This window comes from Trichoplusia ni, chromosome 13 (genome assembly GCF_003590095.1).
Source record: "Trichoplusia ni isolate ovarian cell line Hi5 chromosome 13, tn1, whole genome shotgun sequence".
In the NCBI taxonomy this organism is placed as follows: domain Eukaryota; kingdom Metazoa; phylum Arthropoda; class Insecta; order Lepidoptera; family Noctuidae; genus Trichoplusia; species Trichoplusia ni.
The window spans coordinates 10,609,011-10,622,058 of record NC_039490.1 but is presented as its reverse complement, the minus strand read 5'-3'; the positions used below and the strand labels follow the sequence as shown (position 1 = coordinate 10,622,058).

General features: G+C 35.5%; 1 protein-coding gene across 5 annotated transcripts in view; it reads right to left on the bottom strand.

The window, feature by feature from the left end:
• Nucleotides 1-147: 147 nt before the first annotated feature.
• Nucleotides 148-13,048, bottom strand: part of LOC113500319 (transcription factor CP2) — a 49,955-nt gene continuing 37,054 nt past the window's right edge. For 4 of the 5 annotated variants that reach the window (XM_026881064.1, XM_026881066.1, XM_026881068.1 and 1 more), the window contains 7 exons: nucleotides 7,591-7,652; nucleotides 7,049-7,094; nucleotides 5,571-5,661; nucleotides 4,744-4,871; nucleotides 4,124-4,198; nucleotides 3,407-3,536; nucleotides 148-2,965 (listed from right to left, as the gene is read on the bottom strand). In XM_026881064.1, coding sequence (XP_026736865.1) covers nucleotides 2,813-2,965; nucleotides 3,407-3,536; nucleotides 4,124-4,198; nucleotides 4,744-4,871; nucleotides 5,571-5,661; nucleotides 7,049-7,094; nucleotides 7,591-7,652 — 685 coding nt within the window. In that variant the 3' untranslated portion in view covers nucleotides 148-2,812. The remainder of the gene's footprint in view (nucleotides 2,966-3,406; nucleotides 3,537-4,123; nucleotides 4,199-4,743; nucleotides 4,872-5,570; nucleotides 5,662-7,048; nucleotides 7,095-7,590; nucleotides 7,653-13,048) is intronic. The other variant, XM_026881065.1, reaches the window with a different exon arrangement.

Below are 13,048 nucleotides of genomic sequence, written 5' to 3'. Positions count from 1 at the left end.
GATCCACGCAATAAACTTGTGAAGCAAAACACAAATTTTGAAATTCTGTTTTAATATTAATCCAAATACTAAGCGAATGTCGGTAACTTAACAATTAGAAACGTGATTTCTTTACAATACGCAACACTGAAAAATAAAACGAACTGCTGGTCTTTTATACATTTATTGACTATATACTTCATACATTTACTATAACTATACATGCAACATAATATCTTATTCCGATCACTAATAATCTTACAAAATATTTTATCATAATACTCCGTAATGCAACAGCGCTGACCCAGAGGTCGTGTTAGGCACTTTTAAGGCACCTGATTCAAAACCACGTTTCAAAACACTGCTTGTAATATTTGATCACAACTTTTTAGACAAGGATATGTTGACAATTTAAATTTCTCTGAACGAATGGCTTAAATGGAACTGACATTTTGTAGCCACGACTTGTTCTAAAAACAAGTTATTTTCTTACAATTTTAATTAATTGCAATTGTTAATAAAATTTAAATATTTAGGCCCTCAGAACTTTTAAATACCAAAATTGCAGTGGTTTTAATGACAACGAAAACACTTGAAACTAGTCCAACATAAAATATGATATATTAAATTATCTAACATGCACTAACTAATAACAATTATAATCTGTGATTACATAACAACCGATATTAAAGCTAACTTATATACGAGGCGTGCAGCTGCCCTTATTATATGACACGCATATTAGACGAGACCTGCACCACAACACTTAAAATCCACACGGATTTTGAAAGGCTTATAAAAATATCATGTGATTGGTTTTGTCCTGCGTTAACGACTCTTTGCAAAATGACGATCATAAGTCTCTATATTCCGTTTGGAAATGCTAAAGACGGGAATACTAAGTGAGGGCGATATTTTGTTATGTATTTATTGTTCTTTAATACAGATTTGTATGTTTTAAAACCAGTCTAATAGTTATTAAAGGAAAATATAGTGAGGAAACGTTCAATTCGAAATCGCCAGCAGTGAGCAATCGTGTTGATCACTGCTCGTTCTTTCTCTGCGATAAGAGGCCTTTGCCCAACGGTGGGACAGGCCGCTATGTTGGGCACAAGTCTCGCTCGTTACACTTAACAAATAATCAACACATAGACCCGTGTCTACCTTCACGCTATTACACTATGGTGCAATGTTGCACCGAATTAAAAATACGGAATAATAAACTTAACTAATTTAAGTCAATAATGTAAATAATTATTATTGCGATCATTGAAAAATAACTGTAAACGTGAAAAAATAATTTGTACAAAAATATTGAATTTCATGTAAAATAATTCCCATTTAGTATTGCCACTTTAGGCTACCTATGGATAAGTGTTACCAGTAGGAAAAATAGGGAAATTGTACTTCCTGTTTTATTTAAATAATAATTTACATTATCGAATTAGTTTTACTATAGAGTATTTAAAATAGACACAGTTTTAACTGTAAATAATATCTTAAAACTAGAGAATAGATAAAATATATTTGTTTTTAAAACTAAGATATGATGATGAGTGAGATTTTATGACAAGATTTACTCCATGGCCCCTTTCTATAATTAATTAACATTCAAACATACAAACTTACATTAATGATATATATTTTATAGTCGAATCCAGTTCATGAAAGTCCAATTGAGATATACAATATCAGGCTTTCTTTGAAATTAAATCTAGGATAACATTATAAAGAGGAAGATTGTGACATTGTAGAGAACCGATTTTGAAAATACTTACCAATGGATAGCCACCTTATTTGTGATATCATAGGCTGTTTATGAAGCCAAAACACAGGTCAACTAGTGGGTACGGCTTAGCTATTATGTTAATACCATATGTTAAACCAATACAGAAAAAATAGAATTTTCAATTTATCATTTTTGCTGTCATCTTTTTTAAAGCTATGTTGGTATCGGCTTCCAGTCTCACCGGATTCAGCTGTACAACATACAATATTACCTCCACAAAAATTGACATTAAGAAATAAATTCAGGAATAAGCCGATTACAAAGAATAAATCAATTGACTTCATATAATGAAATTGCTTTCGACAATTTCTTTTTAAATCCAAGGCAAGATATTTTTCTGGCATATTTTATACCATACATTTTCCAATTAATATAAATATCAGCTTTTATTAAGCTTATGAACAAATACCGATACTCTACTTACTTTTAAGTCGCCGTTAAGTCTCAACTCAACTGACACTTAAAGGTGTGAAGTAGCGAAAGAACTATTTAAGTTTTATTATAAAACAGTATTTATTTATAAAACAATATTTTTTGGTATGTTATCACTGTTTTATTCAAACCAATATCTAAACGGCACACAGCATTAGAATCAGTTCATGTTAAAATAGGCCTCAAACCTATTCCTAGTAATTCTTGATTTAAAAGACATAACCGAGTAGTCTCAATAAACATCTTGGAAAGATATTTACCGTTATTTGAAATTCATTTTTGAACTAATCATAGCATCAGTTCAAGTCTCCTGCATGGTCTTATACCAAACGAAGTTTAAGTGTATCTTCCAGCCTGACCGGATTCGGCTGAATACTGTTTTGCATGAGTAATCAGTATCTATCGACATCCTACAGTCAGTTTGACCATAATTCTTCAAATTCTCGTCCAGAATCATGATTTTTAGCATCATAACATAACATCCCTTAGTTGGGAGTGTATGTTTTCGTCATTTCCGTTCAAGTCACGTCCAATCTTTTTAGTCTAGTATTATATCCTCGCCTCCTCCCACTCTCCATCTGTCTCCGCCTCCTCCACACTTCACACGGATCCTCAGTTGTTGTTGGTAGCGCTGAGCAGCAACACACTGCTGTCGTCGACCCTCTCCAGCCGGTAGGTGGAGTTGTCGGGCATGTGTCGCACCAGATCGTCGGTCAGACGCACGCGGGCGCCGTTCGGACCGGACACAAGGACTGTCTCGCATTCCTGGGGATAAATAGGATATAGTAAGTAATTGGAACTTAGGTAACTTGCTTTCTACTGCTTAAGCTAGACTCACGGGATCACTCACGCATGACTCCTCGAGGACTTGGTGAAGAGTCTTTATGTCATTCCTCATAGACGGGGAGCCTTCTGACGACTGCCAAAGATGGAATAATAACAGCCGGGACTCACAATTTAACTTGCCTTCCGAAACAAGGAGGAACTCGTTATGACAAAGATGGTCACCTTCCTACGGACCAACCGCGTCAAGCGTAGCTTAATCTGTGTTGTGATGGCTTAGCCCCGAGCTCCTCCGACTATTGCCGATGTTTGAATGGAAATTCGACTAAAATGATACTATTCTCTCCTAAGCATTTTGCCAACACAGTGATTTTAAAATATCAGTAGCCACCCAGGTACCTATCCCCAGGTATATATCCTCACCTTGGTGGCGTGCACGAGCGTGTTGAGCTTGTTCCTGAGTTCGTGCGCGCGACAGGCGTGCAGGTACAGCGCGCTGTAGATGTTGCTGCCCGCCGGACACACGTACACCGTCAGCCGGGGCTCGATACGTCTACACAGAAATACAACCTTCATGTAGAGACACTTATAAATCCTACTAATCTTATAAACGCGAAAGTTTGTATGTTTGGATGTTAATTACTCTTTACACTATTGTCTCGAAACTTCGTCCTACCAGGCTGATTAGTGAATCAAAACAATCAAGGGATTGTACCAAAAGCATACAAAGAAAAATGAGCTAGCGTGGTGATCAACGTTCCCTATATGCGAAGAAGCCAGTACCCAGCCAACCAAATTATTTATATTATACTAGCTGTTGCCCGCGACTTCGTCCGCGTGGTTAGAAGAAATTGCGACTATAACTTAAGATTTAAACTATCCTATCTCTCAAGTTGGATCGAACTGCACATGGTGTGCGAATTTTATTATAATCGGTTAAGTGGTTTAAGAGTCCATTGAGGACAAACATTGTGACACGACATTTATATATATTAAGATTATAATCAAACAAAATACATGTATGGTCCTTTCTCCTATAAAGTCATGACCAAAACATTTAACACTAGCTTTCATCGGGACCCGGGAGTGGTTAATAAGGACTTCAGAGAGAATAGAGGCTAAAAGTTCTTTTATACTCACTTGGCATGCAGAGCATTAAATAGACGTATTCCGTCCGCCAGTCCACAGATCTGGATGATGTCATCTCGGGACAACCTGTAACAAAAATTATACAAATGCTTAGACTATTAGATTAATCTGTTAAAACACTAAACTAATGGTCAAGAACCTTAGATTAGCCCAGGAAGGCTAAACTCGGGGACTCTAGACTATTTTCATTTATAAATTATAATCATTCCAAACTGTTAATTTCGTTACAAGTTCCATGGCAGTCAAACGCAACAGTAATCCACGAGAAAAAATCATTTTTGAGATTAAGTTTTTTTTCTTGACATTGGTTTTCCAATATCATCCCATTTCCTCACCACCTATTTTATCTTCAAACAAAACTGACAACTTTTTGGATTCTCTCATCAATATTATATTTCAGTGCGCTTTCATTTGCTTCCCCCTCTTCAGTAATTTTAGCTACGTTCGGTTATTCTTCCCTAATTTTTAAGCGGCTCGCCGCCGGCTTTTTTACATGTTCAATAAAAAAACCAACTAAATTAACTAATTGACGTCACAAACAGACTTAATAACACGTCAAACTTCAAAATACTTTGTAAAAAATATAGTTAAAGGTAGATTTTGGTACATACCTGAGAAGATCAGCTCCAGAGAAGTTGGTAAACGTGGCAGCGTGATGCGCGAAGCGGTGTCGCGCGAGCCAGGCTTGCGTCTCGGACGACGAGGCCTCCTTCGACAGGCCGGAGTTCTGTCCACATAGCTGTGTTAATGAGGGGTTAGGAATTACTGTATAATTATGTAAAATGGGGTCACTTATGTTTGAGAGGTTTCTTTGGGATTAACTATTGTAAACTTTATGCTATTTCTGTTTTATGTTTGCACTAAGAACTAAAGACATAGTTAACCTGACATCACGATTGAGTATACATTTTACCATATCGTTACGTCACAAGCCACTTCTCCTAAACTTTAAAAGCAGTTAATCTTTTTCAATTCTAGTTTTTCTGAAAAAGGAAAAAATACGTGTCTCATACTTTTCAATTATCTGAGGGACTAATGAGATTTTTTATTTTTATACCCAGTCATCAATCCCTATTCTCTCAGTAGTACAAGAGGACAGGAGTGTTCTCCTATAGAGCTAAAGGTCTGATAGATTATCAGATTGAGGCAATGATTGCAAAAAGGCTGCAGTGAGTTGTCTGCTGCATCAGATGTTGTTCTGCGTTTGGGTGCTATTTATCTATAACATGTATGGTTTATCACTTGTCTCGTATCATATAACAAGCGTTAGTTTTAGAACTAGATGGCGCTGATCAATAAATCTTTAAAGTGGTGGTATACCTTATTTGTCTTGTACTAATAATAAAGCTTTGCTTAGTTTGGCACTAGATGGCGCTGTATGAAAGTTGCTGAATATGATATTATAATCATAATACGATGGTTTAAAGTGGTTGTATACCTTATCGGGATCTTCGGCTGGCTGCGGCAAGTCCGGCAGTATGGCGCCGGGCGAGTGGCACGGCGGGGATGACACTTTCACGTCGTTCGCTCTGCGACGATAATACGTAATGTTTAGTACCTCTAGTGATTACTTACAGACATAGAACGGTGGATGAAATGCTAATGTATACATATTGCGTGTGATGTAGATTTTTGTGTTAGTAAAAAGGTTTAATCGATTCGCAGGGTCGTTGCAAAAATATTTTTTTGAGTAGGGCCATTGCAATCAATCATTGTGGTTTAAAAATTAACTTATTTACAAATAGCCAAGTGGTATAAGTCATTGAACCCGAAATATCGCTGGTTGGATCTCTGCATTGCACAAGCCCCTGCTTGATCTAGAAGACCTTCTGATTGTGCTTGTTCTAAGTCTGGGTATCTCTGTGCCTATAAGTTGAATGTTTGTAAAACTCCCAGCAACATAAGGAACAAATTTCTTAACGCCTACTTTTATTCACAGAGAGGAAAACGGTAGAAATATAAAAATCTCGGCGACCAGTTGTCGCGCAGATACGCTCACGTGAATTTGGCCAGGTATTAATAACATTTTGCGACAATATTTTTCAGTAACATTATTAACACTATTTACATCAATCATATCTCGCTAACTATTTCATTTTATTTACACTAGCTTATTATAATAAAATCTGTTGTTTGACCAGTCAATCTTAACTCAAGGCCGTTGGCGGATAACGATGTTCATACATACATTTATGTATAGATTTTGGCAGCACATGCGTCGCTTCGAGAGTCAAATGTATGGGATACTGTTTTATTGCGAGATTAATGATATTGCCGTTGAGTAGGTCATGGTTTTGGATAGTGGTATTTTGGTAGATTCAATTTGAGGTTGCATGTTTTGATGAACTTTTTATTAAGCTATTATCATTTGAGAAATCAATAAAATTGTTATTTTGAATGTAATTTTAATCTCATTATAAAGATAGATGGGGTACCTAGCTGTGTACTCATATTTGATATTATACACAGGTATGATAGTAGGTAATCTGGAAAACATTTAAATGGGAGGATGTGGGTGAATTGGTTATTATATTTTTTATTTAATAATCGATTTCCGCTCTACAAAATCTAATCTATGCGTCGCGGAGGATTTCACAATAATCTAAGGGTGAAATGAACATGCGTGGATCAATAAATGCTAGACAAACGCGGGGCTCGAACCCGCGACGTCACGCGTAATAAGTGATAGGCGTTGTTCATCCCACCACAGAGCTATCCGTTACTCCGTTCTTATTTTTTAGGCACCATCTTCCTGTCCAAAAAGCAGCTTTTAAAATGAGTGACTTAAAGTCTGGTTGGTATATTTGCTAACGTGAGTCTATAAATTATTAAAGTACTTCTTCTTACACCTAGAAACTGTTTTACAATAGTACATTTTAGCTATTGTGTTGCGACATAGAACATAAAAATACTCACTCTTGGCAATACGACGGCTTCATCTGATTGGTCGAGGCAAGAATAGCTGTAAAGAGATGAGCGCAATTAGACATGTGAAAGTAACTGATGTTTATATATTTAGGACAATTTATTTATGTTGTAACTACTCAAGCTGTTTCTCCATTTGACCTGAGTGTGAATGTTAGACAATGTTTTGCAGCAATAAGTCCGCCTTATGTACCACAATTGTACGTAAAACTTTGAAAACAATATATAACAAAAAATTTCAGTGTCACGGTGCACCTAATTAAACTTCTCCAAAACGGCTCGACCGATTCTCATGAAATTTTTATGCATATTGGGTAGGTCTGAGAATCGAATAACATCTATTTTTCATACCAATTAATTTATTTTCCATTTCCTAACACTCAATAGTATGGCAAAACCACGTTTGCTGGGTCAGAAAGTATTTAAATAAATGTTTACAGATAATAAGCTGTAATATAATATGTTCTAAAGTTTTGAACATAAAACATTGCGAAAAAAATTGAGTTTATTTATATAAACATATTTTTACTCACCATGTTGAGGTATAACTGGTTTGCTCACCGGGATGGGGCTTGCAACAGTCTTCGGTGCCACACTGTAACAATATAAAACCAACGTTAAAACTGACACTACTAAAATTAAACTAATACTTATATCTAACTAGCTGTTTCCCGCGGTTTCAGCCGCGTAGTATTTTTTTCTTTGTCGCAATTTTCTCACTGTTTAAACCTTCCCTGGACTGGTACGAATATTTCAAGACTAAAATAAGCCAAATCGGTTTAGCCATTCTCGAGTTTTAGCGAGACTAACAAACACCAATTCATTTTTATATATAAGAAATATAAGAAGAAGAAGATAATAATATAAGATTCATAAGGAATGTATGCTAGATTGAACAAAGGGTAAAGTCAGTTTTTTATGAACAACCATACACCTAAACCAGACTTAATATTTATCAGTAGATAGTTGATTATAACAATACATGATAATGACATAATCTGTTTACTTCCTACTAAGTGTATGTTTTTCTTATCAACACTTACATGTCTTTGTGTAGAATATGTTAAATATAGTCAAGTTTTGTATTATATTTATTGATAGTATCATATACATATTTTTTACAAAAACCTCAGTCAATTTTAGGTAAAACATGTTCAGAATTAAACTGATTATAAATTAAATACAGCTTCTAATGAAGCAACATTCTTTCTTCACTTAATTATTTAATCCTTGTGTTGCTAGGGTTTCACAAACATTCAAGTCACATTCACTCAGACTAAGGCAAAGAATTTGTAGAATACTAAAAGTCTTGTGGGGCAAGTCCAAGCGTATCATGACGATTGAACCCACAACACTGCACACAGAGGCTTTGGCGAGATTACCTCAACCACTTAACTATCCAGGGCTCAAATGATCATCCATCATCACACAAACTTTTGTCCTGGATGGGAATTTAGACCCCCACCTTATGTATAGCAGTCAGGGACAACAACTACTAGACCAATGGGTCAGATGATGAGTATAGGCAAAATGCGATGCAAGTATTGACATGTTTGCTGTAGTAAAGATAATAGAACATAATTAGGTGTTAATATTTTATTTTTTTAATTATTTAATTATCACACTAATCTACCATTGCAGGTTACTTAACCTAATGCGGTAGCTAGGACTAAACAATGGTCTAAGTATTTATGTGAACTAGGGTTTCAAAGATTGAATTGAAACGCACATAGTTAGATATAATAAATATCAGCTGATGTGTGTATCAAGTGCTATCTATTTTATTCACCATTTTGCTAATTGCTATTTAAATAACTTTTTCAATCTATCATAGCTGAACTAGCGAAACATTTTATACATTGATTTTACTAGTAGTAGTGGTATCTATGAACATGCTTGTATTGTAATTTACTTACATAAAAAATTAAAAATATATTTTTTCCCAAGGGTATACTATATCCAGTAATAGGCAAACACCTATCCCAAATTCCAATATTCTCTATGTATAAAGTTCTATTTATTCTTTACAAAGATAAATTAAATAAATAATATTTTTTTTATATATTATACTACAACAACAATGTTTGGAATTGTTGTTTAAAATCTGCTATCAAGGTCACTGAATAATGAATGAGGCATAAAATTCTTTTGTAAGCAATATTATTGTTTAACTTGTGTTAAATAAATAAACTGTTGTTTTGTTTATGATGCACTATTACACACTTAAAGGATTACTGTAAATGTTGTAATAGTTGTAATAAATAAAAATCCATTGTTTTCATAGACTAGAGTAGACAAAATTGGTTAAGTGTGAGTCAAACTTGGGATTCAGAGGATACGAATAGGCTAAGATGAAAAATCAAAGCTATTTGATAACCACCAACTTCACGACTGTTACTACCTTTGCTAAGTCTCTATCTTTATCTAATTCATAAAAGATATAAAGTAGTATTTGTTTTTTATAGCGGCATTATGAAAATATCCCCTGTGGAAATCTCATCTTTCTAGCTATAACAGGTCATGTGATACCTGGTGTAACATGGATGGACAGATAGCGGAGCCTCAGTGATAGGGTTATAATATTCCCCATAGGCCATGGGTATTACCATCAATTGACCAAATGATTTGCTTTTATCCAGCAGTGTGGGTATATAAACAGTTTTTTCCTGGACGGATAAATCTATGTTATAAGCCCATTTAGACCAACCTAATTATTATAAAAACTAAGCTAAGTAGGAATTATAAAAAGTCAACTTATATTTCAAATTCCATGGCAAAACATGAACACTATGTTTGTATATTTAACACCTATGTTTAAAAAATAACTATTCTTGATGCATGAGTTTGAAACACTTAGATTAATCACCATTAGGTTTCACAACAGCAGAAAGAATCATAGTCACACCAATACAAAACAAATGGATATTATGTGTAGGTTGCAACAATGTAAAGTTTCAAACAAAAAGCCTGTTACAAAAGATAACAGGCAGGAAGCAGACGGCATTGCTACATGAAGATTAAAAAAATATGGTTTTAAAAATGGAAGCTTATGGAATGTTTAAATTGTAGACTTGGAGAAAAGGTTTCTACTTTTAGCATTATAAATATTTTAAATACAGGTCCAATCTAATTTATTTTTATTTACTACTAGCTGACCCAGCAAACATTATTTTGCCTAATAAATTATTTCTAGTTGTATGTGCTTTTGATGCCACATTATGAAAAAAAATAAAAACAATCAATTTTGTCCAAAAAATATAATAATTGTTTTTTGGACAAAATTTTATGACCAACCCTTATCACTTAGGGGTATGAAAAATAGATGTTGTTCTATTCATGGGTGTATACAAAATTTCATAAAAATCGGTTGAACCGTTTCGGAGGAGTACGGTAACTAACATCATGACACAGGAATTTTATATATTAGAAGATGGTGGTGGACACTTTAGGTTATTAAACATAATAATTAGAGATGCGCCGAATAACTATTCGGTATTCGGTATTCGGCGTATTCGGCAATTTTTTCACTATTCGTATTCGGCCGAATTATTTGGTTTGGTGCCGAATATATTCGGTTCTTTTTTTTCCGCCACATCACCCGATGTAGAACTAAAAGATATAACTTATTCTGTTATAAGTCTACGGAATACTATAAAAAAATTGTTGAATTCAAAAAAAGTTTAACTCAGTGTTTATTTTTAACCAAAAATCAACATATTTATTCCTTAAACAACAACATTTTACTTACAACTTTCTATTCAATATTTATTTTAATTTTAAAAACGCTTTAATCAGTCTTTAATCATAAATTATACTTTTAGACCTCATAACAAAATATTTCAACCATAGAACAAGATAATAATCCCTACTATAATATTATAAATGCGAAAGTAACTCTGTCTGTCTGTCTGTTACTATTTCACGTCTAAACCACTGAACTGATTTTAATGAAATTTGGACACAAAGGATAGTTTTTATCCCGGACTTATGAAGAGTTCTCTTGGAAGCGCGATATAACCGACCTCGACGCGGGTGAAGCCGTGGGCGAAAAGCTAGTAATATTTATTTCTGAAACTAAACAGTTAAAACTTAAAAAATAATATTTTTTTAAATGTTTAATCTTGTGGGCGGCAAGTAAGGACATGTTGAAACCTGTTTACGCGGCGAGGCAATAAAATTTTGAACCGAATAGTTCGGCCGAATATTCGGTTCGGTAAACTTTAAACCGAATAGTATTCGGCATTCGGTTATTCGGTGAAACCACTATTCGGCGCATCTCTAATAATAATATTAATTTATCAATGAATGAAGTCATGAATCATAAATCATAGCTTTATATAAGTGTTATATGTTAAATTTAAATTCAATTATTGATATGAGGCGATTGAAACTACCAATTACCAAACATATGTAAAATATTTGAGGTTATAAATGATAATTGACAATCAAAATATTATTGTCATCACACTTGATATAAGTAGCAGAGATCTAACAAGCTTTTTATAAAATTTATTTATGAGATTAATATAGCTAACCAGATGTATCAAATTATATTGTAACCAAAGTGAAGGCATTACTTTGGAAACTGCTTGTAAGTGGATAAAACTAACTACCGACGCATTTCTCGCGGAAACTGGTGTTGAATGGCACCTTGCACTGAGATTCTCAAGTTTTTGGGTTTTATATACGTTTTTTTATGTTAAAATTACTGCTTTCTGGGTTGCTTTTGTTGTTTGGAATTTATGCTAAGTTTAGATGTTTTCCTAACTAAAATCAGTTGGTTACGACAGTCGATAGTAACTGCGTAATTGTAAATAGAAAGTACCAGTGTCTGATTCAGATTCGTAGTAAAAAGCATAATTACACCAATCTCGGTCGGCGGGCAGGTCTAACGTGAACGTTGGCAGCGTTTAGCCTCCGGGCGAGTTCCCTGTAGGTCGCGGGGTCCGCTTCGATCTCCACCTCGGCCTTCAGAAGGGAGAACTTCATCCGCCACCCCTGCGCCTCCACCCCGTGCACAAGGCGAGCACTGAGCACAACCCCACGCCCTAGGTGCCGCGCACTCAGTCTCTGCTCGAGCACGAGCATATTACTCGTCAGCTATAGTCCTGCCTAGTCAGGTTGAAGAAGATGAACGCACCAGATCCTACGCGGTATGCCCGACCGCGCGCAACCACCATAGCTGGCCCGAAACTCGCTCCAACAACCATTTGTCACGATTATATTAGCACTATATACAACACAACACTAGGCTGCAAAGTCCAGTATACTGTTACCAGCTACTTTTTACTTGTCCAACATATTTGAACTGACGACTGTCCGCAGAAACGGATACGCGAATGACACTTATCGAAGCCGGCAGTATGTTGTTGCACACAGGATAACACCGGTTCGGTGTTGTGCAGTAAAACACAGAGCGATTTATCAGCGAAAAATAATTATGTCGAAGAGAAACAAACGAGTACGTGACAGACGGCGGAGCGCGAGCGACTGGGCGTAATGGCCGCTGATTGGTCGCGACTGAGGCGGGCACTTCGATTGGATCAAAACCGGTTCGAATTGGTTCGCAGAGGCTGCGGCCGGCTCGGGTCGGTGCATCGCGCACGGAACGCTAGAGCTGCGCCACGCATGTTTACGTCGTATCGATTCGGTATTTTACGTTTTTCTGGCACGCTCAACTGTAAGCCGTACTCGTAATACTACTTTTTATTTTTTCTTTAATACTTTGTTTTAAGTATTTTTAGTTGCGTGCCAATGTCTTCTAATCAATTTAGGGGTAAAAACGATCACCAAAAAACCGGATATAATAAAGCTTGAAAGATTTCGACGAATGATCTGCCAATTCGTTGCAAACCCATGCAATCCGGTTCGTGCAATAGCTGGACTTTATCGGTCGTTTCCATGGGGTAATAGACGTTAATAGGCGCTATCATGTATCTAAAATAACGTGTTGTTGTTAGGAACAATGAGAAGGATTGCGTTACAAAAATG